The sequence below is a fragment of the Marmota marmota genome, unplaced genomic scaffold (assembly GCF_001458135.2).
Source record: "Marmota marmota marmota unplaced genomic scaffold, marMar, whole genome shotgun sequence".
In the NCBI taxonomy this organism is placed as follows: domain Eukaryota; kingdom Metazoa; phylum Chordata; class Mammalia; order Rodentia; family Sciuridae; genus Marmota; species Marmota marmota.
In genome coordinates this window covers 6,996,328-7,024,249 of record NW_025999853.1, presented here as the reverse complement: position 1 = coordinate 7,024,249, position 27,922 = coordinate 6,996,328, and the positions used below count along the sequence as shown (strand labels likewise).

Below are 27,922 nucleotides of genomic sequence, written 5' to 3'. Positions count from 1 at the left end.
ATTGGTTACCTTATGAAACCTAATTAGAGTGTTGTCCAAATACCCCCCATTGGTTACTTTAGAAAACCTAATTTGAATACTGCCCACTTTACCCTCACTGGTCATTTTAAAATTCTGAACCTGTGGCAGGAGTTGTCATGGTGATAAGTCCTCAGTGGTGGGAGTTGTCATGGTAATGGGACTTATCGGAAACAGGGACATAACTTGTCTCTTTGTTTTGTCCTCCAGCGACATTCTTCTTATACCCTCCCTTCACCATCTTGGTGTTCCTGAGCTCCTGCCTAACAATTGTACAATGCAATCAAATTTATTTGCTGTTGACAAGCTGACAGTCTAGGTAGACAGATTAAGCACATGGGAGCAATTGCAAAGCAATGTAGAGTAGAATACACCTTGAACCTCCAGGTGCCCAGAAGGTGTTGAATGACCAATAATCAGAGAAGGCTTTCTGGAGGAGGAGGTGAGTTATTAGCCCATGAGGGAGTGGAAGAACCCTTTTGAGGGCTCAAGAGCTCTCCATTTTAATATGACCATTCTCTCCAAGGTAGGGATTTGATTTTTCCCAGCCTAGAACTATAAAGTAGGGTGGCTTCTTATATTTTCCATTTTGTGAGGACTCAGAACATTTTTCCTGCATCGTCTAGTCTATCTTAGACCTTGATCTGTGGAGATGCATCTGGATTAAGTAGTATATTTAATGTGTCACATTTACTATAACGCATACAGCTTTTGTGTCTCCCTTCCCCAGTCCCATCAGATACTCTCTATTTTCTGGTTTTCCCTTGAGCTACCCATTAACAAGGCAAAAAAGTGAGCAGCTCTGCATTTTGACCTCATGAAGTACAACAGGTCACTCAGTCGTGTTCACACAGCCACAGAGACAGCTTTGTAATATCCACCCAAATTCTTTTTCATGTAGACCAGGAGGCCCCTTAAAAATTCAAATGGTTCCAACTATCTCCAGTACCCTTTTATAATGCAGAATAATTATTTGCCTGCTGGAGAGTTATTTTAGTTGGCAATATTTTGTTGAATCTGTAAGTTGTAGGTTTTGCCAGAGATATGTAATTGGCAACTATCTGACTGTAATTTTGTGGGCAGTTTATTGTTTCTATAGTGGTTCTTCTGCTGTTTATATAACAATAGAGCATTAGAGGGGGAGGAGGAAGAAGAGGAACGGGAGCTTAACAATTATTTATCTTACTTTATCAGTGTACCCAGGAGTTAATAGATTCCTTTTGGGTCCAGTTATTTAGATTAGTTATTTCCTGGACTTTAATTACTAGATAATTATATTCTCTGTTGATGTAGCTACATTGGTTCAGCCTTAATTGACATCTGTAGATGGTTTGGTAGTATTGGAATGAAGCACCTGTACCTAGCATTGGTCTATGCCTTGTGGGGGAAAAAATATAAAATTTTGTTGATACCATCAAAGAAGTCATTTGTATATTGTATCACTCCCTCTTCCCCTTACCTAGAAATAGAAAGAAGGTCACTATCTTCCTTTCTGTCCTGCTGAGCTCCCTCTAATCTTTTTTCTGAATTACCTTTTGCGGGGAGCTGACATTTTGTTTCATATCTCATTGTCCCCTCCCCCACGCAGGCCCACACAGGTGAGCCCACACATGGTATTCACAGTGGTCCCCCAGCCTCTAGACTCATTGCCTTTCTTTTAGTGGAATTTATTTTTCCTTGGCTTTCAAAATAATATTTGTTGAATGAATGAGTATATCTGAGAAACGAGAGAAAATGAAGTTCCGTCTTAAGAGGTAACTGTCATTGATGTAGGAATTGAGAGGATGAAATAAAACCTTAAGCAGCAGGGAAACCACTAGGGAGAAGTGGGTCTTGATTTGACTTTGAAGAATAGGTAGGATTTAGACAAGTAGAATCAGGAAGGGCTTGCTGTGTGTGTGTGTGTGTGTGTGTGTATGTCTGTGTGTGTGTGTGTGTGTGTGTTTTGCTGGAAATTAAACCAGGCCTCCTGCATGCTGCGTCCTTAGCTGGAAGGCGTTTTTAGGGCTCTGTGAAGTCCCATGGGACTGGTGCATTTTCTGGTGCTGAGAAGTCTGGCTTGGCTGGCTTTGGTACTTCATGGTGGTTGCTGGGAATGGGAAGGAAATAAGGATGTTCAGGATGGGGGCAAGGAGGCTGGAGAGGCAGTATATTTCAGAATTGAGAGTGGGCTTTGGAGCCAGGAGGTCTAAATTTGAGATCTGCTTTTGCTGTTCATCTGCTGTGTGACCTTGGGTAACTGCTTAAGTTGTCTGTTCCTTAATTTCCTCAATTGTAAAATGGGATGCAAGAATAGAACCTACTAAGATTAAATGAGATAGTCTACGTCAGCTGCTTGGAACAGTGCCTCACACAGTGCAGATACTCCTGTGCTGTTATTGTAGGGAAGCCTGTGTCCCTGTAGGCTGTAATGTATAGGGAAAGACATTTGTGACTGGTGTGGAAGGAGAGTGAGCTGCCGAAGGTGTGTGCCTACAGAAGAGGTGGAACCAAAAGCTGTGTTTGGATTCCTCAGACTGCTGAGGGCCTGGACCCCGGCCCTGGGTCCTGCTCCGGTGGGAGGCCTTGAAGTCAGAGACACAGGCAGACAGGCTTCGGGTGTATGTTGGAGGAGGAGGGAGATGTAAAAATGAGCTCAACCATCACAGCCTGGGTGACCAGGAGGAGGCCGCTGCTCACTAGGGGCAAGGTAGGGAGGGGCAGGTGACCAACATGCTCTTGGAAGTACCACGTTGAAAGTGATGACAAATGCATGGTGGGGGGACGCCTCTGCTCTGCATTATCACCGCGTGACACACTCAGGAGGTTCTGTGTGTTACCCACATGCTACAGCTCCCCAGACTGGACGTTGCGGCCGTGTGAATGGTTCAAAAGGTGTCCTAGACTTTCTCCATCTACACGCAGTTCAGTAGAGACATGGCATCAGTACATTATAGCAGCCAAGGGTCCGCACGTTACCTTACGTGGGTACTCATTATCGGCTGCCTTTACATTTAATTTTTATGACCTAAAATAGAACTGCTCAGCAAAGACAACCTGTAAACAAAGAGATTTTCTGCAAGAGCTTTCATAGTCATTGGCAGCGTTTTTGATTTCTAGGACACACTGACCTGAAATGTTTTTTCCATTATTTGAAGAAATGACTTATGAATCTGCATTCTTAAAAATAAACACCACTCGGGGTATACTAATGAGCTGTGTTGTTCCATTTCTTTTGGCCAAACTGAGACTATGACATAGTTTTAGAACTATTATGGGTCAAAGGCGCCCATAGAAAACTGTCAGAATTAAAGAGAATTTTGTTTATTTTTCTGTAGTTGTGTTTATACAGTTGTCAGTGAGACTTTTTCTTTTATAAAATGAGTAGAACATTCCTACATGTTTTTATTATTTCCCATAAGAACCATAGCCGTTTCTTATTTTTTATGCTCTAAGAAGAGTGATTTGTAAATCTTGAGTATTTTTTTTTTTATAAATTCCTGATGTACATTATTTTTGGTGCATGTCTGCCTGTGTATATGTGTATGTGTGAGTCATCACCACTGAGTTTGAAGAATGAAATATCACAACATATAATTTAGCAATTTATTTTCCAGTGAACATTTCTAGTATATTTCAAAAAAGGTTTGTTGTAGTAGTCTGTTTTTTCAAATGTGAAATCATGTGTTCTTTTAAAAGAAGTAAGGGACTGGAGTTGTAGTCAGTGGTAGAGTGCTTGCCCAGCATGAGTGAGGCACCACCAAAAAAGCAAGTATTTTTTCTTAGAATTTGGCTTGTGTGAGGAACTTCTCCCATTAGTGAGTGCGCGAATGTGGATGATACTGAAGGCGTTCTGGGCAGTGTGACTCACTCTTCTTAACTTACAAGGCGGACTGATGAGATCTCAAAGGAACATCTGCCCATTGGAACCAAGATGATGTGTAGCTCTACTTAAAATTACCCAACCATGCAGCTGGCTTGCTTAAATCATTTTCTGGGAATACATTTTGTGTTTTGGGATGTATGATATGTCATGTTAAATTTGGTCCCCCTCCCATGTTAATTTTGCCATGTTTCTTTTCACCATAGAATTTCTTTTTCTCAAGGAGCTGGATGACAGGGTAAGAAAGGTAGTCTATAGAACAGTGGTCCCTGTAAAGATACGTCCATGCCCTCATCCCTGGAATGTGTGAATGTGACCTTATTTGGATAGAGGGTCTTTGCCAGTGTAATTAAGTGGAGTATTTTGAGATGAAAAGGTGATACTGTGTGATCTGGGTGGGCCCTAAATCAAGTGTTCTCATAAGAGACCGAAGAGAAGACAGACACAGAGAGGAGGAGGTGCTGTAAAGATGGAGAGAGAGCAGAGACCATGCAGCCACTGGCCACGGAGTGCCCAGCAGTGCCCACTGCCCCAGAAGCAGGGAGAGGCAGGCCCTAGTTTCTCCTGGGGACTGTGGCTGAGGAGGTCCATTCTGGCTGACTCCTGGATTTATTGCTCCTGGCCTTGGGAAGTGTGAGGGCTTATATTCCTGCTGTTTTAAGCCACCCAGTTTGTGGTGGTTTGTTATAGCAACCCAGGAAACTAATACAGAAAGTTCTTTTCTGCAGTTGTTCAGGAATGCACAAAATTAGCGTAGAAGAAAATATTGTTAGAAACTCTGGATCTGGAGTGTAAAGAATACTTGCTGACAGAAGTACAGCATGGTTAAATCTCAGTGTACTTCAAGGCTGGTCAGTTCCTGTGAAGGTCCTACATTTTTATGTGAAGCATGAAGAAATGAGAATTTCTTTCTTCCTGACACCAGCTCATGCCCCCCCCCCCCGAGTGTCCTGTAGTGCAGTTAGGCTCTGATGCTGACTGCCCAGGGTTCATGGGGACTCCAGGGCAAAGCACTGTCCACTAGACTGCCTGCCTTCACTTCAAACACCACTCACAAGTATGGGGCCTCCTGTTACCCACACTTTGTCAGCGTGGCTGCGAGTTCGGGAGTTCCACGCCACCCTCTTCAGGTTTGGTACTTTGCCAGAGTGGATTACAGAACTCAGGAAGGTGTTTTACACATTTTGTCACAAAGGACACAAACAGGTCACGGGGCGAGGCCTGGAAGTGTCTGAGCACAGGCGCTTTGGTCCCCTCCTGGCCAGTGGAGGTGCTCACCAACTGGGCAGCTCACTGAAGCGGGTCCTTTTTTGGAGGCTTTTCTGGAGGCTTCCTTACATAGGCACGATCGATGAAGTCATCGGCCATCGGGGTTAGCTTCTCTTCAGCCCCCTCTCCTCCCTAGGATTGGGAGTGGGGCTCAGAGTTCCACCTTCTCATCAAGCCTTGGTCTTTCTGGGGTCCAGCTGCCATCCTGAGGCTATCTAGGGGCTTGGCAAGAGTCACCCTTGTCAACCTTTATCAGGTAGGAAACTCCAAGGGTTTCGGGAGCTCTTTGCTAGAGCCGGGGGAAAAGACCAAATCTCTTCTGTGGCGTTCCAATATCAGATTAAGTTTTTTGAGTGCTGGAGCAAATTGAGTTTGCTACGTATTTTGAAGTAACTGAGACTTTTTTGACTTTGAGGCTCATGGATAAAATAATAAGGTCTTTTAAAGTGTATAAAGGGTAATAAACATGATCACAATGAAATGAAGTGATATTGTGAGCAACCAATGATGTTTAAGTTTTAAAGAAATAGGTAATTTCAGAAGGAAATGTTATTCCTTAGACATCCAATGTATTTACAGTTCTTTTCTTTTGGGGGTGCTAGGGCTCAAACCCAGGGCCCCGAGCATGCTAGGCAAGCGCTCTACTCTGAGTTATGCCCCCAGCCCTGCAATTAGGTTTTGGTCCTGGAGCTGCATGTTATACTTTTCTGAAAGTAAACTTTCTCCCTCTTAATTTGTTTTAAAAGAAGACACTTAAAATTATGATTATCTTTATACAGTTTTAGAATCTGGTAATTAAATCTTTTGACTTAAAAAAGTTCTCATTCTTTGTGTGTCTTGGTATTTTATTTTTCTACAAGAAAAATTGTTACCATCCCTGCATCTCTATTTCTTCTAAGATCCATGATGTTGACCCTGCAAGCCTCTGTTTAAACAGTAAAGAGCTAGTTTGGTGGGAAATGAAGTGGTATTAACAGGGATGAACAATCCATCCCAGGGTCCAGAAAGTAGATGCACCACTGTAAATATTTGCTTAATCAATGATAAATCACATAAATTGCAAATACACTTTAAACCACATGGGATTTTGTCACTGTATGAATAGTTCTGGTCAAAGTATTTTTGCATAAATTATCTCAAGTAGAAGTCTTGATCTCATTATTTATATAATTAAATGAAATGTGATTAAAATGTTGCAGCAAAGGTAATAATTTTTCTGTTTCTAATCATTTTTTGAGTTCATGCTATTTTAGGGCAAATTGACTTATTACTTCACATTTTATATACTTAGGTGCTCTGATAGTTTGACAAGGGTTTCCATCTATTGAATTTTTTTTTTTTTAAACTCTGAGAAGTTATATGTGGGGAGTCATAGTCTCTCTAGCCTGGTTGTAAGCTGGTCATTAACCACCATGTTACCTTGCTTCTAAGATGCAGATTTCTTCCCTTTTTGAAAATGGAGTGCCCTTTACAATCCTTTGTGTGTACTGATAGAGTGTTTCTGACTTCGCCCCAGTTTAATAACTGCTGCTGTTATTAAATAGATGCTGCCCTTTTGATCGAGGGACATTTTAGAACAGAAAGTACAATCCCTCAATCCCTTGACTTCGTTTTGGAGGAGACACCGTGCATCTCTCTTGGGCCTGCTGGGTTTCTAAATGGTGAGCCCAGCAGGGAGAGGACCTGTGGTGTCCTTGGTAGTCAAGGTGAAGCGGATGGAGGCTCCTGAAGGCTGCATGTCCCCGTCAGCCACTGAAGCAGAATGACTTAGTGACTGATAGGCAGGTCTCAGACCCTGCTCAGGTGTGTGCCTTCCAAATCCGTGCTGTCCTCACCCCACCCCTGCTGCCTCCCCAGGCTGCAGTGGGGACCCGCGTGCCTGCTCCTCTCCCCCTGGATTGTGCTGGCTCTCTGCATTCAGTGCCCAGGACTCCAGGCCCACGTCCTCATCACCCACTTGAGGAATCACAAAGCTTCTGACCCCTCTGCTGCTCCCCTCCCAGATATTCTCACTCCTTTCTGTAGAAATAAAAACAAGAACAGGATGTTATTTTCTTTCTAAACTTTTTCTGCCTGTTTGGACTCTGAAATAAAATGTTCATTTTTATGGGTTTATGGTGGCACTAATCCTTTATTTTTTTTCTATCAAAACACTCTGCTGTTGGCAGTTGTTTTTTCTTTTTAATTTTATAATTTTGGTTTAAAAGATCTCGGATACCAAAGCACAAAGTTCCCAACCTCCATTCTACTGATATTGTTTCACAAAAATGTTACTCTTCCTGGAAAGACAAAAGGGTGTTCATGGCAAAGTTCAGGTTTAGTGAAAGCCTTAAAAGAATGCATTTGAGACAGTCTTGATTATCTTTATGACCAGCTATTAGTATTACAAGCCTTAATGTCACTGAAGTATAGTTCTTGCAAGTTTGGAAGTAACTTTTCCTGCTTTCTCGTGTACTTACTGTGTAGCACATCTTTATTTCTAATTTTCTATGACTTGTGCTGAAGTATTTTCGTTTTCATTTCATAGATATGGAAATTGAAAAGTTAACTGTGATTGCTAACGATAATTTGGTGTGCTGTTATTATGTGTCGGACTTTGCTGTTTGTACACATTATCTTTTAACATCTTCACAATAATCTTGAGAATAACCTTTTTACCCACTCGAGGGAACTGAGGTTTTGAGAGTTGTAAAGGAGGCTTGATGCCACGTGGCTGGTAAGTGTTGGAATCAGGTTCTGTGTCCTACAGATAAAGGTATTGGGGGGAGCAGAGAGTCTGTGGTGAGTGATGGGAATGGCGTCCTAAGGAGGTGGTCTGCTTTTGGCACGTGGGTGGGAAGCAGAAAGGAGAGAGTTTAGCAGCAAGCTGGAGCAGAGTTAGACAAGCACGCGACTCCTTTGGAGTGAGACGGGTGTCCTTGAGATTCCCTGATCCATGGAGTCTGTCACCTCCATTTCTTCTTGTGACTTTGCTTTCCCTTTGTGATAACTGTACAGCGTGACTTACAAGAATGCAGTGTGCACACCAGCTTCCAAGGTGTGGCTTCAAAAAGAAAATGTTCCTCAGGGTCTGTCTGCTTCCTTATTTATAAAGTGGGAGAATGGGTTAGGTGACCTGTACATTCCTCTTTGGAACCCACACCTTGTAACGTATAGGGATTGTTAAAAATGGGCAGAATAAATTCTAAACTTAAGAATTGAATTTTGTACTTCTCTTGCCCTTTCCTTTTTGAAATTATTGAAAAATGTTCTTAGCTCTTCTGGAGTGTTACTAGTTAGGTCTTGGGCTTCACATGTTTGTAGCTATACTGTTGTACCAACACCAACCTGTCTTTTTTCCCCCTCCAGGCCCTGCGGGAGCAGCTAAAGATGTGTAAGTACATAATATTATATCATAAGCTCTCTTTCTTCGGAAGCTGCTGTTTTTTATGATTGTGACCTTTAGATTTCTGTAGGATGGCTGAAAAGACATGAAAATACTTTCTGTGCCATCACACATTAAGATTATCACTTGGTTACAAATGCTACTTGAAGAATGCTATTATTTGTGACTCCTGAATTTAGCGTTTTTTGTCCTGGCACTTAAACTGAGAATCTTAAGAAAAGAGGATGTTAATTGTGTTTCCATCCCAACTTGTGCAGAGGCTTCTTTTAGTTGAAAGTAAACAGTTATAGGAGAATTAAGCACAGAGCTCTCATGACTCTGCAGGGTCTTAGAGTTGGGAGGACAGACTGGGGCCAGGCATGTTAAATGGCTTTAAAGTTGAAAACTAGAAATTTGAGTGAATCTATGTGACTATTTACTATGGTTTGAATAGTGGGTCTCCTGAAAGTTTATGGGTTAGAAAATTAATCCCCAGATTCACATGTTGGGGTGGGGGCTTTGGGATAATTAGGGTTAGATGAGGTCGTGAGAGTCAGGCTCCCAGGCTGGAATTAGTGGCTTTTAAGAAGAGGAAGAGACTCAAGCTAGCACACTTGCTCCATCTCAATGTGATGCCCTCTGGCATGTGGTGATGCAGCAAGAAAGTTCTTGCCAAAAGCCAAGAGGATGCTGGCACCATGCTCTTAAACTTTCTGGTCTCCAGCACTGTGAACCTAATAAACTTTCATACTTTATAGATATAAATGCCTGGCCTCAGGTATTTTGTTATAGCCACAGAAGATGGACAAACACACAATTCAACATAGTCATTATTGAGTTGATCTTTAGACCACAGGACATTAATTAGGGGGCATAGAAACCTTTTAGGATTTCCGTTATGGCCCTGCTCTATATCCTTTCACCTATAATCTAGACATGGACATCATGGGAATTTACTGTTAAATAGTGTTCGTGGTTACTCTGTGGAGGTTGGGATCAGCCCTCCTACCCCATATTGGTGCATGTCAAGACTGATGGAGCCACACAAGATTAAGAGAGTGTGAAAGATTTAATACTCACATAATGTGGCTTTCTGGGGAGAGCAGGGTAGGTACCCAGAGTGCGCCATTGAGCTGGAGAAGGAGAGGTGCATGACTTTGGTTTTCATTGTGGTTGGGGAGTGGACCAGATGAGGGCTCTTATGCAGAGGCAAAGGTCTGACCTTCCTGTTGACAGGTTTCCTATTGCCTTTCACAGATGGGGTACGGAAGGAGAGCGATGGGGCTTGAAAGCTGTCAGTGGCCCAGTACTAAAATAGAGTCAGACTTTTTATTACAAAGAAGTTGGAGAAGATTAGGATAGGGTTGTAAAGTTTTCTGGGAATTAAATATTTTTTATGTGACTTTAAGCATAAAACAAGCAGTAATAGATTGCTTCAAACTCCTGATTGCAGTGCCTGAGACTATTTCCAAAACATTCAGTGACAGTAAATTCTGCACATTTACCTTATCCCTATTATTGTGGTGTTTTGGTCTCTCCTTCAATTTCTGTATGCTGTTGCCACGTTAATTTTCCTCAAGCTCTGTATTTGTAGGATCTCTGCTCAGAACTGTTCCATTATGTCTGTTGCCCACTGGATTCAGCTCAGAATCCCTTGGGAGTAGCTGTAAGCTAGCTGACTGCATGGTGTGGAAGGAGGTGGCAGTCGGGAATGAGAAAACCCAGGACTGTTTAAGGAGACCGCTCTAGAGACTCATGTTTCAATCTGCTTTCCCTGTTTCTTGCTATCCTCCATTTATCCATCAACTTCTCATTTCTGGAACTAAATACCTGAGGAAATTAACTTTATAAAGAGAAAAAAGTTTATTTAGCTTATAGTTTTGGAGATTGAAAGTTTGAATAGCCTAGAACACTTGGTGAGGGCCACCCTATGATTATATCACTTTGTGGCATGGATGACAGTGGCAGGAAGCCCATGTTGGAGCAAAATGCTCACATCTCAAGCCAGAGCAGAGAGAAAAGAGAAAAAGAGCGGATGATTGAGGTTCCACAATCCCACTGGGCATTCACCCAGTGACCTTAAACCTCCCAGTAGGCCCTGCCTCCTGATAGGCCCACCACCTCCCAACAGCGCCAGCTTAGGACTGTCTTTTAATATGCCAGCCTTTGGGGGACACTCATCCAAACTCTAGCAGCCTCAAATGTTCTTTTTTCCAGTTCTGTTGGTAAATATGCTGCCTGTTCTTCAGGGCTGACGTCTTATTCTTTGCAAGAAGAATTTCCTGGAACCTTCTTGCTGGGTATAGAATCTTTCCCTTCCCACCCGCCACAGCATGTCAGACCCTCTCTGTGATGTCTCAGGTGGGGCTTGCATTGCCGTTGTCCACCTTCTTGTCTTTTCCCTCGGGACTTGGAGGGGTGGAATGCCTTGCCATTGTGTTGTGCTCTGGGGTTGTTAGTATCAGACTTTGAACATGGTTAACGTTTGGTAAAAAGTTGTTGAAGGTTCCATCATTTCTCTTTAACAAGAGAGCAATTTTATGCATCCTCTTTCTTTTAGAGGAATGCAAGTGCCTAAAGAATTTACTGATGGTTTTGTCAACAGGATTAACTACTTCAGGATGTGAGATGTCACCTCACTACGTTAAAATTCTGAAATCTTCAGATTTAAATTTTCTGTAATTACACTTCATTCAATGCCCTATAACTAAAAGTTGTTTTTATTAAATCAATGATTCTTTAAAAAATAAATGCGATAGATATAATTGGAAAAGGTTAAAGAATACTATAGTATTACTTTTCTGTACACAAAAGGTATATTCAAACACAGATTTTTAAAAGAAGAAGCTTTAGATTTATAAATCTTAACCAGAGCATTATTTGGTGATGCCATGAATGAATGAGGAGCTAAGAAATTAAGACAGTTTGACATTTTTATTATGAAAAATTTAAATTTTTTATTTTAAAAAATCCAAATATGCTGATTTGAAATCCAAAGAAGTGACCCCAGTAGTATAATAGATGCTGCAAGAGTGGGGAACTCAAATTGGCCAACTACTATGTTGTACGAACCACACGAAAGTCTTTTGGGAGAATTGTAGTTATTTTTTGAAGCCAGCAATACTATAATTACTCCCTTAGTCTATATTAAAACATCAGTTTTTGAGAGGAGGTCTGCAGTTTCTTCTCTCCCTTTTCCTATTCATTTGCCTGCTTTCTGTAGGCATGAAGCCAGTATCCAATAACAAGTAAAATGATTCTGCTGCATTTTAGTAGGTCACTGTCTACTGGGACCAAAATATAGTGTGATAGGGCTGATTATGAAAACAGTCAGAATGAATGTTGGTGTGGGTCTTGACAGATGAGCCGGGGTTTACAGGGGGAGGGGGAGGGCGAGGGCACGGCAGCCCAGAGCAGAGCAAGAAGCATGCAGAAGGACCCGGGGTGTGTGAGTAGAATGTCTCCTGGGCACAATTGCCCAGCTGGCTCCCCCTGGAGCCTGTAACACAGGCTTGGCAGAGGTGGGAGCCAAGGCTGGTGGGCTGGGACTAGCTGGTGAAGTGCCTCTGGTGTCAAGTCAGTAATGGAACTTGATTTTTGTATGCTTTCAGGGGTCATTAGAGATAGTGTTTGGGTTTAGGGCAGTAACTCCCAGAGGAGGGATAGTGACATGGAGAAGGGGTGTGGACATAGGAGGCTTGGAGGTGAGGCTGTGGGAGGTGAGGCTGTGGGAGGCGAGTGAACAGATGGCTGCTACTAAAGGAGAAGAGGTGGTCCATTCAAGACACATGAGAGGGGACGTGGTAAGGTTTATTGAATTAACGAGGAAGGAAAGGAAAGAAGCCTACGAGGCTGACACTGCAGTTCAAACTTAAGCCAAGGGAATGAAGGCTGTTAATCCAGAAAGGCCAAGTGGCTGAAGGAGGAAGAGAAATGTTTGGGTGCAAGGTAGCCACCTTGGTCTCCTGGGGGACAGTGGTTTTAACTGAGTGGAGTGAATAGCAACTTAGTCACAGTGGATGTGAGGGAGGAAGTGGGGAGGGTGATGCCTTGTGTTTTACTGTATGAAGTTGCCAGTAAGGGGTGGGAAAGATGGCGGTGGGAAAGATGGCGGTAGCAATCTTTCTAAATCTAAAAACGTGTATGTATTATGAAAGGAATACCAGGAAAATGTATGTACAGAAAAATATTTAAAACAATTTTTTTGAACTTTATTTTATTTATTTATTTTTTCTGTGGTGTTGAGTGTGAATCCAGGGCCTCGCACGTGCTAGGTGAGCACTCCACCACTGGGCCACAAACCCAGCCCCCAGAAAAATATTTTTTTGAAATCAGCTGTTATCCTACCATCAGAGACAGTCATCATTAACATTTCTTTAAATTCTTTTGTTATTTTTTCTGCCTAATTGTTGTGTATGGATGATTTTTCACATTGAAGTCCAAGTGGAGGAGACTTGGGTGTACCTGTGGGTTAGAGAGAAGGAACCCAGAGAATAAGAAAAGCTGAGGGCAGGTTGGGGAGGGAGAGAACACAAGGTAGAGGTTGATGTTGAAATTGGCTTGAGAGGAGAAAACAGAGATGGCGTGTTGCAGGCTTAACTCCTTTGCCTCTCTCCCTGTGTCTTTAAACCACAGTGCAGCAGCAACATGATGACATTTGGCTGCTTTACAATCCTGCAAAAATCAGCCATGCTTTTATTTTATTTCAGTGAATTATCTTAGCTATTTGGCACCAGTAGGTTATGTTGGGATATTTTTGGGAAATGGCAGCGGCCCAGCTTGGTTTAAACAAACAAACAAAAAGGAATTTATTGGCATGTGTAGTGGAAAAGCTCCGGGGGTCTGGCTTTAGTCACAGCTGGATCCAGGTGGTCAAAGGACAGGAAGAAACTCTTTCATCTCTGCTTGACTGCTTTGGGCTTCATCCTTGGGAGCTTTCCCCAAGTGGTGGCTGACCTGGCCAGCTTGCCTCTTGTCAGCCTGGTGGTTTCCCCTGAAGTCCTAGAGCAACACTCTGACCCTCCAGGTGGGACTGTGCCTCCTCTGAATCAGTCAAGGCCAGGAGACTGTGGGATTCTCGTTGGCCAGGCTCTGGTCATGTGCCCCACTGCTGGAGCCAGTTGGGTCCTTACCCTGCGCAAAGCTTGTGATGATTCCCCAAAGAAAAATCAGATTGCTGCTACCAAAAGAGGGGGCAACTGTAACTAGGTAGGCAGAAGCAAAGCTTTTTGTCTATATTGGTTACTTTTCATGTTTAAAAAAAAAAAATCTCTCAACTTTCAGCAGTATTTGTAAGAATATTATGAATATGTTTTGAATAAGAAATGGTCAAATAAGTTAGCTAAAATTTAATGTTTGTTGTTGAAAATTAAAAAACACATCTTTTTGATTTAAACGAGATAATTCAAGCACTTTTTTCATTTAAAATTTACAAAGTGACATTTCATTGATTCCTTTCTTGACAAAGCCATTTTATTGTTATAGAAGATAACAGCTTTAGAGGAAAATATCTTGAAATGAACGAGCATAAAACACATTGACGGTCTGTCTTATTGAAAATGAAGTTATGCTTCTCTAATCTTAATTTTCCTTGGAAGTCTGTATGAATTTTCCATGTTTCATGCTCTTGTGTCACTGAGCCCTCTCTACCCCTTCTTGTTCCCTCGTTGTTACAAACCTAAGAGTCTCTGATGGGTTCTTTTCTCCTTGGTGTATTCTGAAGGGAAAGAGGGTGGGGTTGAAGTATTATTTAAAAAATTTGCATTTTGGAAGCAGGGAGGCTTGTGCGTAAAATTCCATCCATCCTGTACTACCCGTGTGATGCTGTGTCTTTAGTATAAGTAGATATAAAATTATAATAATAATTGTGCAGGGCAGTCATCTTCATCAGTATCAATGGCATTCTTATGTTGGTAGCTAATCCTTATTGAGGACCACATGCCAGATACTAAATTTCAGCATTTGGGTACGTTATCTCATTCTGTACCCATTCTGATGGAGAAGGTAATGCTGCTTCATGTTCTGAATGAGATGGGATGCAGAGAGCTCAGGTGGGAGCTCAAAGCTCAGGTGGTTATAGATTCCATATCTCAGTATCCTAGTGTGATGCCTGGCATCACGCTTGTTACTCTGGTAAATAAAATCATTAGGTGGTTGAAGGGTTGTTGTAAAGACTTCCAGAGCCTCTGTCGTGCATACCCAATAGCAGAAGACACAGCATGTTGAGGACCCTGCTGTGGTTAGAAGCCACACCTGTTCAGATCTTCCTTAGGTGAGACCCAGTGGAGTAGGAACAAGAAGAGAGAAAAGCAGGTCACACCCGGATGGAGGGCTGGGTGGTGACCAGCAGGTGCTGCTGAAATGCTGGGCTGGAGAACACAAATCAGAGAAAGGGAGGGGAGGCCGAGGGGCTGTGGATGGAGCAATGGGGAGGGAGGTATGAACTGGAGACAGAGACACAGTCCAAAATCACAAGGAAGTCCTGATCAGATGGGGTGAAGTAGTTCCAGGAGCTAAGCCCCTGGAGAGCCACGGGGACATGATCAATGGCACGGCTGTGCTGACTATCCTAATTTAATCATCGTGCATCACATACAGGTGTTGAAATGTCACACTGTACCCCATAAATATGTACAGTTATGAGGCAGTTTAAAAAATAAGCTTAACCATTTCATGATTTATGTAAAAGTAAAAAGAAAAAAGTTGTTAAGATAAGGGAGGTCAGCAAAACATGAGAGGCTGGATGGTTATTTTATGAATTTTAAAATTGGTATAAAGATAGTTATGGTTAGAAATACCAACTTTGGGGTAGGACCAAATTCTTCAGTGGTTTGGGGGTTTTTGTAGCAGGGCGAGACCCAAAAGAGGAGCATTCTTGAGTGCAGATGAAATTGGTTGCATCTGAAATATCAAAGAGTTTGGAGATACTGGGTGTTAGGAAAACAGGGTGCATATTCTTGAGGTTGGGAGAACAGTGGTGCCATTAGGGAAAATGGAGGTTTCTAAGGAGATGGAGAGGGTGTTCCTGCCTTTGTTAAGCAGATGACACTTCCACAGCCAACCATGCTCCTCAGGAGAACAGTGAGGAGGAAGAAGGGCAAGCGGGAAGAAGGGCAGTTTAGCTCTTGATTCATTGCCTCCATACAAAGAAAAGTTGAAAGCATTCTTTCGAAGTGAATATTACCCACAATCTACAGAAAAACACTCTGGAAGAAAGAAAAGGACCAGTATTGGCCAAGGGGCTCATCCAAGGAGACAGTTTAAAAGATAACGTCCAAAGAAATGGTGGAATTGTGAAGAAATGAATGAGATCAAACAGGCCCAGTTAATGGTAAGACATTAATTTAGTAAAAAATCATATATGATTGGTAGATTTGATTGGAACCATCCTAAGAAGCAAAAGTCACCATGGAAACAAGGAAAATTAAATGATGATACTTTCATCTGGAGACTTGTAGTGTAAATGGAAGTAAAATTTGTCAATTAACAAACTTACTCCAAATGAGTGTCACAAATGATAACAAAAATAGATGACTAGAAAAATGGATGCCAGCCAAGAATACTATTCCCAGCAAAATTAAGCTTCAGAATTGATGATGAAAGGATAAAGTTAAAATAATTCACAGCTAGAGAGCCTGCACTACAAAACATTCTCAATAAAATATCTCATGAAGAAAAACTGAAAAATAAAAGTGAAAACCAGCAAAGGGAAGGACTATGAGAAACTAATTCAAAGTAAAAACCAGAAATAAATCAAAATGGAAGGGAATAAAAATAATTTCTCAATAATAACATTGAATATAAATGGCTTAAACACATCAATCAAAAGACACAAGACTGGGAGATTGGATTAAAAAGCAAGATCCAACAACATGCTGTCTCATAGCAAAGACATCCACAGACTGAAGGTAAAAGGATCTTGTAAACAAGCAGGGGTTTCTGTCCTCGTATCAGGTAAAGTGGACTTCAAGCCAAAGTTAATCAAAAGGGACAGAAGGACATTTCATTCTGCTTAAGGGAATCATACATCAACAAGACATAACAATTGTAAATATTTACGCTCCAAACAATGGAGCATGTGTGTACATCAAACAAACTTAGTTCTCAGTCAAGAAATCAGGTAGACCACAACACGATAATATTAGGTAACTTTAACACACCTCTGTCAAAACTGGATAGATTCTCCAAACAAAAACTAAATAAGGAAACTACAGAACTAAAAAAAATGCAGTTCATAATTTAGACTTTACAAACTTATATAGAATATTTCATCCATTGATGATTTTTAATATACTTTCTTAGTAGCACATGAATCCTTCTTTTGTGTAGATCATATTATGTAAGCTATCACATTTGTTGGCATGCAATTGTAATATTACCTTAATATGTTTTTAACATCTTTAGGGTTATTTTGATAGCTTTCTTTCCATTGATATTAATTTTTGTGTTCTTGCTTTTTTCTTGATTAGACTTGTTTGATCAACTTTTAGCTGTATTATTTCTTCTCTGTTTCATACAATGCTGCTCTACTCTTATTTTTTCCTTCCTACTACCTAATTTGAAAATAATTTGATTGTTATTCTAGCTTCTTTCTGATACTAGTACTTGAAGTTATAAATGTTCGTCTGAGTCTGTTCCATCCCAGCGATTCTAATATTTTAAGCTTGTATTATCACTTAGTTCATAACACTTTTTATTTACTTTTCTGGTGCTCTCTTCCTTGACCTGTGAGATAGTTATAAGCGTGTCACTTAATTTTGAAGTAGTTGACATGTGGGGGTGGGGTTCTATATATCTTAAGGTGATTGATTTCTAATGTAATAAATCATGAAGGAAACACAGTCTGCATGATTTCAAATTAAAAAAATAATGGAAATGCTTTTTATATTGATTGTATTGTTTTCACACATGTCAAAACATGTCAAAACTGATCAAATTGTATACTTTAAATATGTGCATTTTATTGTATTTCAATTTTGCCTCAATAAAGCTATATAAAAAATAGATGCCCGGAGCTACGTGCATGTTCTCCAAAGGTTTCCACATTAAATCTGTACAACTCACAAATCAAAATAAGTTCAGCCTCTTCAGTGGCACTGCAAATATGGGAAAAGGAAAGACGACAGAGTGTTTTCTGCTTCTTAGAGCAGATCTGATAAGAATAGCTCTATATTTAGAACATTTTTCTTGATGAATAAGTTAGAAATGCATCATGCCTTTGCCACATAAGTACATTGGTTGTGGTAGGCAAAGCAAGTGAGAACTTCTGAATTTTCGGGCAAGTCGTAGCTAGGACGAGTTGGAAATGTTAATTGGAGTGGCTGACTGCCATCTAAAGTTTGTCATCTGTGTTTGTTCTTGAACATGACATGGTTCCATTATTTTGCCTTTGAAACCTTTGGATCACTTGGAATATCTATTTTATATAACCTAGAAACTAAGAAAATATGATGATGGGAAATACTTTGATGTGTTACTGGAGAGGAAAAAAGTAGTAGCTTATGTTTGATATATTAACTTTGAATAAGATTTCTTTTTGTGTTAAGTGATAATTATTTATTGACAGAATGAAAATAATCAAAGGTGTAGGTATTCCATAGAGACGTTTGATTTTAAATGGGCACGTACAAAATTCATCATTGACAAAAAGGATAATCTGAAAGCATTCTTCGTGGTAAATGTTACTTATGTTCTCCAGAAATACGTCCTGGAAGAAAGAAAGGGACCAGTTTTGGCCAAGTAGCTCATCCAAGGAGACAGAGTGAAAGATAATTGTCTAATAAAGTTTTGAAATTGTGAAGAAATGAATGAATTAAATGTAGAGCCACCTGCCCCAGGGGTGAGCACCTGCAGTCAGTGGCAGGTCTGGAGGCAGCCTGCCTTCCAGAACCCTGACTCAAAAGAAATCAGACCTTATTTATGGTTCAGGAGAGATTCAGTCTCTCTGGTTCATTTAGGAAAAGTTTCCAAGATAAGTATGAAGTGGAAAGGGGCATAATTACCTGGATTCTCTGGATCCATATCTTCGATCTGAGAGGGGTAAAAGAGCACCCTGCTGGCTTAGCAGGTTCTCAGGAAGAATTAATGGGATGACATCTGTCACCTTAGCTGCAGTGGCTGTCCTTGGTCGATTGCATTATCACTTTTCATTTTTCTCCTTGCTTTACTTTTTCCTGGTGTGCCAGGTGCCAGGTGCCAGGTCAGTGTTGGTAAGATGGATCACTGCGCCATTGTTTTACTCTGTGAGAGTGAGTCACACTTAAACTATCGACTGAGGTGTAGAAATGGGGGCATCTGAGTCACAGAGGTCCTTCTGCCTTCGGTGTTATTTGTTTCTGCAAACATTTTTATTGATGCTGTGACCCCGAGTCTGAGTCAGAGCCCTGGAAGCCTGTGATCTTAGTCTAAGAGATTAAGATCCTCAGTCAGTGCATTTAACCTTGACACTTTTTTTCTACTTGAACATGGTGTTATTTGATAAAAGAAGCTAAATCTTTGCTACCAGGAAGATACCTGTTTTAATTAAATGCCCAGTGTATTTTTCAAATCTGGTCCAAGATGGTTCAGACATGTTCCATGGTTCTTAGGAATCGTTCTTGTGGTTTAGAAGTTTTTTTTTCTCCTTAAGATGGTGTGCGGTTATGATTAAAAAAATAGTTCACTTTTGGACTAGGATTGTGGCTCAGCTGTAGAGCGCTCGCCTAGCATGAGTGAGGTCCTGGGTTTGATACTCAGCACCACATAAAAAAATAAAATAAAATATATTGTGTCCAACTACAACTAAAGACAAATAAATATCTAAAAAAAATAGCTCACTCTTAAAAATTTTCAAATATTACATCACATTCTTCACATTTTTCAAATGATGTATATGACCAGAAGTGGAATATGGTCTTGATACCAGAGAGAGCATTTACCAGGAGTTCAGCCATATGCCTTCTGGAAAAATAAAGTCTATCACACAGGTTTGTTCTCAGAGTAGTGCTCATGTGTAACTAGAGAATGGATGGGCTACTCCCTGGAGCTGACATAAGTCCTTGAAAATGACTTTCCTCTGTCAGTCTCAGGGCCAGAGAACTCAGTCTTCCTGCTGAGACTGGTTCTGGTGCTGACTGACGTCATTCTCGAACCCAGCTCTTGGCCCAGGCTCTTCCCTGGGGTTTTCTCCTTCTCTCCCTGGGGTGCCTCCCCATTCTTTGACTCTGGGGCTTCTTAGCGGATATGGATAACTTGAGTTTGTGTCTTTAGTCAACAGGTAAAGAGAAACTATATTAAATCTTGGCCTTTCTGGGCCCTTAGAAGTATTCCAATAGGTGGTTGCTTACACCACAGTACCGAAAAGGCCAGGCTCCCTGCCTCCTTATGCCCTTCCTTTCCTCCCTTTACTCTTTGCTTAGCTGTGGAAGACAAAAATCAAGGTGGGTGGCGTACTGGGGATTGAACTCAGGGGCATTCAACTACCGAGCCACATCCTCAGCCCTATTTTATATTTTATTTAGAGCCAGGGTCTCACTGAGTTGCTGAGGCTAGCTTTGAACTCAGCCTCCCAAGCCTCTGGGACTACAAGTGTGTGCCACTGTGCCTGGCTTCGGAATGTGACTTTTTTGAGTTGTCCCGGGCAAGTGGTCCTGATCTTAGAGCACTAAAGCCGTGTGAAATATAGCTCAGTGGTAGAGTACCGCTTAGCACATGTAAGTCCCGGGACACAACCCTTAGCACCAACAGTACAAATCAAAATTTACCCCCAAACTGTGGTACATGGAAAGGTTTTCTGTCTGCTGCTTTAGATTTCATTTCACAGTGTGTGTGTGTGTGTGTGTGTGTGTGTGTCCCCTTTAGTGAGATAAGAGACAGCCACTGTAGCCTCCTCAATTTCCCTTTTCATCTCAAGAGCACTAGACTGGCCTAAATTAGAACTGAGGTGAATCTAATGACAAAGAACGGACTTTCTTTCCCCATTTTGCCAGCCAGAAACTTTGTTTCCCTGGCAGGGCCTTTGAGAAGGTGCTAGTCTCCCTCACCTGGGGGTCGCCTTGCCTAGGATGCCTACTTACCCTCCTCAGCACCTGCTTCTGTTGTGCTGCTGGTTCTTGAGCCTAAGAATCAATGTCGCCCTCTGACCTGTGAAGTGAGAGCGATCAGTAGGGGGACCAACCCCCAAATATGGCTGGAGCTCACGGTGCTGCAGCGGATGCCCCCAGGGCTGCCCTGGGCGGAGTTCACGCTGCAGAGTCATGACAGGTTTCACACTTGGTGTCCCTGGAGACCTAGGGAATATGTGGGAATGGATTCCCAGGGTGTAGACCAAACAGGAACGAGTGTATACTGAATTGGACTTAATTTATTAGCTCTGTTGTGATGAACAGGGACTCTGGTTGAATAGTTGAGGTTTATGGGTGGAACACGAACAGTTTCATTTCCTGGGTTGCTGAAACAGACCCACGGACCTCCACTCTAACCTGGGGAGGAGTATGCTAGGGCTTTCCTGGTATGACGGAGAGGGAGGAACCCAGAAGCTTGAGACGGGAGGTGGACCTGAGTCACTCTGACCTGCTTGTCACCACAGGGCATGCCCCTCCCTTAGGCACCCAGGAAACTGGGAATAAGTTAGTGAAAGAAGGATCCAGAGAAGCTCTGAGGTGGCAGCCGTGGGTAGGGCAGCCGTGACAGGGGAGATGCTGCCACCGCCATGGGTTCTTTATGTCACGGGGCATGATGGGACCCCAGAGGCGCGGAGGCCAGGGGCTCAACATAAAACTACACATATTTGTCAAGAAGAAAAACTCTGGGTCCGGGGGCCAGAAACCTGACTTGAGTCACCATAATGAGAAGCCATCATGAAACTGTGGGACCAGAGGCGCCATTTTAACAGCGAGAAGTTGCTATTGAGGAATTGGGTGAGCAGGTCCTGGAGGGCCGGGAAGGTCAGAGGAAGACAAGGTGATGCAGAAAGCAGCAGCAGGAAGTAGCTGTCCCCCCTCCCCCACCGGCCTGGAGCCACCAAGGCAAGAGGTTGGGCTGTGGAAATGGAGGAGTTTGGGGGCCTGGGATTCCGAGAAGCACGGACCCAGGCTCTGAGTCGAGCGTGTTGCCCGCTGCTGACCTGTCAGGGTCTTGATGGAGGGGCCCAGGCCACTTAGGGCAGCACCAGCTGGGGCTGTCAGATCTAACTTGGCACCCGTCCGTAGTCACAGGTGAGGTCACACGATGGCCGCTGCACGCCCGCCTGTAGTGACCAGGACCCTGTGAAAGAAGGCTAGGGGGCGGGGCCGTGGGCTGGGTGGTGCTGACAGAAGAGCAGGCTCAGCTGGGAAGAGCAGCCCTTCCCCCTTAGGCATTTTGTCCTCCCTTTTGCACCCCCCGTGGGTAGAACCTAAAGGGAACCAGGTGGCAAAAAGGGTGTGGTTTTCAGAGTCCCCGCACAGTGTGGAGGAGGGGCAGCAGCCTAGGTCCCCCAGCGAGAGCAGACTGCCTTGGTGTGCCATGTGGGGTTTTCCAGAACGGATTTGTGCTGGTTTCTCTTCCTCCATTGGCTGCAGCCTCTGGCTCCATGATGGAGAAATTGAAATTGGAGAAGTCCCGATGAATCCCAATCCTTGGAGCCAGGGAGAGGAGTGGGAGGGAAACTTGTGGGACTTGCTTGTTACTTGTTGGTTTTAGTGACTTGGGTTATGGTGCCTGGTCCCTTATCGCCTGTGACTCTGCATTCTGGTTCTCTTGGGATAAGCCGTATTCTCAAAGTTTCCTCTTCGTTTATATTAGATGAAGGGACACTCCTGTTGTTCCCAAGTCCCTTCTCTCACACCTGCCTCTCTTTCCTCCTTTCACAGTGCCTCTGCTTGCAGGTGTCTGGATACTGGCTCCCAAATCTCATCTCCCCCCAGGAGGCCATGATTAGAAGTGGATTATGCTTTAGCAGGTTTATCCTGGCTGATATGTGTCGCTTGCTCCTTTTCTAAGGGACAAGATTATGGGTAAGCGGAGTTTGTAGAGATGTTGGGGCCCATCAACTCCCGAGAGTCATCCAGTGCAGCAGAGCAGCTTGGCTCCTTTTCTGTTTCTTCCACTGTGAACTGGTCTTGTTTGCACTTGGTCTGTCTTCCCAGCATGGGATCATTCCGTCTTCAGGCTCTTCTCTCCAAGGGAAGATTCTAGGAGGTGAAGTCGTCTAATTCTCTACTCCTACTGTTCTGTTTTGGTCCTGGCAGGAAATAGATCTGTGCTGCCTGTGTCCGAGAACCCTCTGGACTCCCCCTTAGTGGCTGTATTCTCATAAAGCTGGTGAAAGTGTGGTTCCATGTTCTGTTCTTCCTTCCTGCTTCCTCCACTGGTTTAGGGGACAAATATCACAGTCCATTAGCAGTCACAGCTGCAAGCCATACACTTCCTGCCCTCCCACTTGGGCTAAAAGAAAAGCAATCACTTCCTCAGCGAGGGTCAGCCTGGCTCCCTGGAGCGGACAGGGCTGTGGATGTTCTGGCCCCATCCTAGCTCCCAGCCTGACATCCTGGATCCTCAGCATTGAAGATGGGCCACAAACTCCTTCCAGAACCTGGCAGAAATCTGCATGTGCTTACCATGTCGTGCACAGGTAACCAAGATTGAAATTTATTTGCCTTTGATTTAAGTACACACATTCTCGTGGGTACCTTGGTTTTTCAGGCTCATCAGGTTCTTGCTTTGACACTTAACCTAAGAAAGTATTAGAAAAAGAATTACTAATGCAGGTTGATAAGAGAATCTTTCAAAATATGGAGTTCTGTGAGGAGAAAAGAACAAGGATTGGAATTCTGAAGACTTAGAGTTTCTTGCTAAGTTGATGAGCACTAAGATAAATTTAACACACCAGTTTGAAGCTATCCTAGGATAATGTCCTCTTTTCTCATCATTTAGGAAGTCAGTCCTCCACACCAGAATGTGCATTAGTGTGTGTGTGTGTGTGTGTGTGTGTGTGTGTGAGAGAGAGAGAGAGAGAGAGAGAGAGTAGTGAAGGCCAGAGAGGGATTGAGNGAGACAGGAGAGAGAGAGAGAGAGAGAGAGAGAGAGAGAGAGAGAGAGAGAGAGAGTGAGAGTCCTGTCATCACATCGGAAGGGGCCAGGTATTGGGCATGTGTTCTCTGATGGTCCAGCAGGGTGGTTGTTGGAAGTCCAAACCTGTCCACTCCCGCTCTGGGATGTTAATTGCCACCTCTTCATCCACCTCTTATCTGGGCTGTTCTTGGGCACTGCAGCAGTATTTACCCACAGAGAGACCAGACGGTCCATTTTTTGGACTCCCATCTAGAGCCTGAAAACCTAATAACCTTGGGGAAATTCCATTTGCTTCCTGGGGACTTTGGCTTAACATCTCTGGGCCTTCCTTTTACCAGGAATCTACTGCTGCTTGCCAGACCATTTCTTCTTCCTTATGCTTTGGTCTGTGCTATTGGGGCCGATCCCTGTCACCCTAGCTGGTGGGACACTGCTGTCTTGGGCTCGGGCAGGGCAGGCAGCATTTGGTTCTCTACAGGCAGCTAAACAGTGGCTGGGATTTATTCTCGCATAAGGAGATTTGGTTTAGATCAATCAGTTTTTTTTTTTTTTTGTGATTTAACCTCAGTCTGGACCTGAGTGTCCAGGTGAATAGACCTAAGGCATCTTCTGATCAGAACAGCCCTTGAACCTGGATCAAAAGGAGTTACGTAGCAATTTGAAAAGATCTGCAAAGGGTGCTGGTTTCTGGTGGCTGTTCGAGGTTTCTTCTAATGCTAGTGAAACGTGGACTCAGACTCTCCCACCTTCTTGGTCCCCCCTTTCCTTAAATTAGAGGATATAAACTGGGGAGATCCAGCTGGGGCATGTGTGTGTTCTCTAATACAAACTCGCCTGGGCTCAGGAAGCTGGGGAGAGCAAGCGTTGGAGTCTTGCTAACTTGGGTTTGAATTCTGGCTCCATTAGTTTTATAGCCTTGATCCCACCGCCTGCCTGTCAGAGCTTCAGTTTCTCATTTTGAAGATGAGGCTAATACCTGTCTTGCAGGATTGTGGTTAAGATTAAAGGAAATATCATGATAGCATTAGCCAAGTGCCTGGCATAACCACACAAGCAGGTCATGGGTAGGGGTGGTACTCAAAGCTTTCACAGAGTGATGTAGAGTCAGCTGCACATGAGGAGAAGCTGCCAGGCTGTCACTGGAGTTGGTTTTGACTTTTGCATCTTTGTCCCATAGAGGCAGAGTGTGAATTAGAATGTGAATTTGAATGTTGGTTTTGCTTTTTGGTCTAGATCTTTACTAATTCCGTGGATCTCTGCACCTGGTTCCTCTGGTCTGAGCTCTCAGAGCTGTCATTAGGGATAGCACTGAAGCCTGTGAAGTCCCTGTGCTGTGCCTGACACTCAGGAGGGACTCTTCAATGACACCGTTTTAAAAGTCCAGTTCTCTAATCTTAAGCATAATTGAGTTAAGCATAATTGTTTGTAGAAGGAATGGTGAAGTGGCAGCCCTATCTACATGGGTGTATGTACACAGGCCACCATATCAATTTTTTTGAAGGTTTAAAAGAATGGATGTCTTATAATTATAATTGATATTTTTGGAGATTTTATGTTGTATCTAAAGCTTAGTTTATTATTCAGTAGATACAACAGCTACAGTATCAACAGTTTTGTCTTGTGCACCAGTTATATGTGTAAGATTGTTGATTAATTTTATACTAGGGACTGCAGATTGGGTTTTAGGCTATTGAATAATAGATTTAAAATAATTTACTATTTTCTTATATTTGGGCAAAGTTAAAATATATTTTAAGCAGAATGAGGCAAACTGGAAAAGAATTAGAATAAATAGATGTAACTGAATGTGAAGAGTAGCTGTAGGGCTGGGGATGTGGCTCAAGCCGTGGCGCGCTAGCCTGGCATGCGTGCGGCCTGGGTTCCATCCTCAGCACCACATACAAACAAAGATGTTGTATCCGCTGAAAACTAAAAAAAAAAAAAAAATTATTGAAAAATTCTCTCTCTCTCCCTCTCTTAAAAAAAAAAAGAGTAGCTGTAAATGGATATGTGAGACATTGTATGTGTCCAGATCTTCAGTTATATAGCTTCACAAATGATTTTATGATGCTGTTAGTCACTGAGGACCAAAGTAAGTGAATTTGTCACCATCATTGTCCCATTATCTGTTTATAAACCCAGTTTAATTAAAAGTAGTGAACAACACTGTTAAACCACATCAATAAACATCACACCACTTCTTCAATAAACATCACACCACTTCTCATACAATAAGACTTCTGAATTAAAGAACAGCTTAACTTTAGCAAGAGGCAAATGAAGCTGATAATTGTCTGGCATAATTGAGTTCTGTGCCTAGTTGGAGTAAATGAGATCTCAAGGTGGATTTGCCCTGGATTGGAGTCACTGCTGGGTTCCTGGCCAGTGTTCCCCAGGCACTGCCACGCCTACTTGCAGGGAAACACAGGTACCTCTGTGGTGTTCACAACTTTGAGACCATCTCTGGAATCAAGAGGTCCGATGCAGGTGTTTGGATGCGTTCAGCCTGATTGCTTCTTGAGAACTGCATGTGTTGAACATTGGAGTTTTGTTGGGGTGATGGTTTTTTCTTTCCTAAAAGTAACTTAGGTGTGTGGACTGGGGCTTTAAGGCAGGCTTCCCAATCCTCTTAGAAAACACCAAGGACTTCTGGGGGAATGTGGATTCCTCTATGCAGGGAACAAAGCTGTGTGGTCTCAAGTAGTGGTGTCCTCCAGGACCTTCCTCTGAAACATTTGCTCTCTCTTTGTAGTAGTGTGTATTAAATGGCTTGTGTTTTTAGACAAAAGAAAATTAAATTAGTGTTGATTCTTTTGGGACTGAAGAAATCATTCACTGCTCATAGTTGTGCCATTGAATTGGCATGAGAGACCCAAAATCATGGTGTGAGGGCTGGGAGGGACTTTGGGGTCATCTGGCCGACCCCATTGCTTTACAGAGAAGGCATGGGCTGCTGGCCCATAGCCTCTTGGTCACCGTGGGAACCATGGCATAGCCAAAGAGAATTCAGGCCTCCTCATGATGAGCCATGTGCCCTCTCCAGTCTCAGCTTCCTTCAGTTTTCCATTTGGTTTGGTGGTTGGGCTTTTTGCCATTTGCTGAGTTGCACATTTTAGTAAGTGGAAACTTAACAAGTTTTTAGTGCATGAGTGACTGAGATGGAGCCCAAACACTGTGCTATAGAGATACTTGATGGCAGTGCTTGAAATAAAAAACACAGGCTCTAACTTGATCCCTTTTCGCTCATAACCAAAAATTAAGTCTCTGGCCATGTAACCAAGTGACTCGGACTCATTGCTTATGTTTTTAACCTTTTAGAGCAGAAGAATCGATAACAGAAGATGACAAGAGGAGGTATGTTTGGTGTTGCACCTGGCTTTAATTTAATCATTCTGACCACACCTCATGGATTGAACACTCTGTAGCACATTACCAATAACACAGAGTCCATGGGAAGCTTTGGCACACAGAACACAGGTAAGAGCATGAGATCTGGAAAGGAACTTGCCCAGGATTCAGAATCTGTGCTTCTTTCCAGCAGACTGAGGTTTTGTCTTGTGCGCAGCCTCTGCCCATTGCCAGCCTGTGGCCTTTGGCTGTTCTTCCTCGGGGGTGACTTCCTCTCATTTCCCAGCCTTCCCCATTCTCTCCTCCTCCTCCTCCAGTTGGCTGCACCCTGCTCTCATTACTCCTTACCTTTCCCTCCTCTCATTTCATAGCTTATCTCCTCATGCAGAAAATGTTTTTGTTGCACTAACAGCCGATCCCATGGTGACCACTCTGAATTCTTGATCACTGTTGACTGATTACCTGTAACATGTTACTCCACTGATATTTATTACCATACTAACTTATAACATCCCAGCTTCTTCTTTCTCATTGCAAATAAAAATCTAAAAATTCCATTAATTCAATAGTTTTCTTATATAGCTTCTTTTTTAAAATTTTTTTATTAGTTGCTCAAAACATTACAATGATCTTGACATATCATACATTTGATTCAAATGGGGTACGTAATCTTAATCTTATTTTTCCACGTGTACAGATTGCAGGATCACATTGGTTATACAGCCACGTTTATACATAGGGCCATACTAGTGTCTATTGTATTGTGCTGTCCTTCCTATCCCTCCCTCCCCTCCCCTCCCCTCTTTCTACCCAATCTACTGTGACACGTTTTTCTCTCTCTCTTTTTTCTTCCCCCTCACACCATCTTATATGTAATTTTGCATAACAATGAGGGTCTCCTACCATCTTCTGTGCAATTCCCTTTCTCTCTCCCATTCCCACGCACCCCTATTTTAATGGTAATCTTCTTCTCATGCTCTTCCTCCCTGCTCTGTTTTTGAGTCCTCCCCCTTATATCAAAGAAGACATTC

General features: G+C 42.7%; 1 protein-coding gene across 1 annotated transcript in view; it reads left to right on the top strand.

The window, feature by feature from the left end:
• Positions 1–27,922, top strand: part of CUNH12orf75 (chromosome unknown C12orf75 homolog) — a 42,685-nt gene that overhangs the window by 3,566 nt on the left and 11,197 nt on the right. The window contains exons 2-3 of the mRNA XM_015482815.2: positions 8,498–8,522; positions 26,862–26,897. Of these exons, the coding sequence (XP_015338301.1) occupies positions 8,498–8,522; positions 26,862–26,897 (61 nt within the window). The remainder of the gene's footprint in view (positions 1–8,497; positions 8,523–26,861; positions 26,898–27,922) is intronic.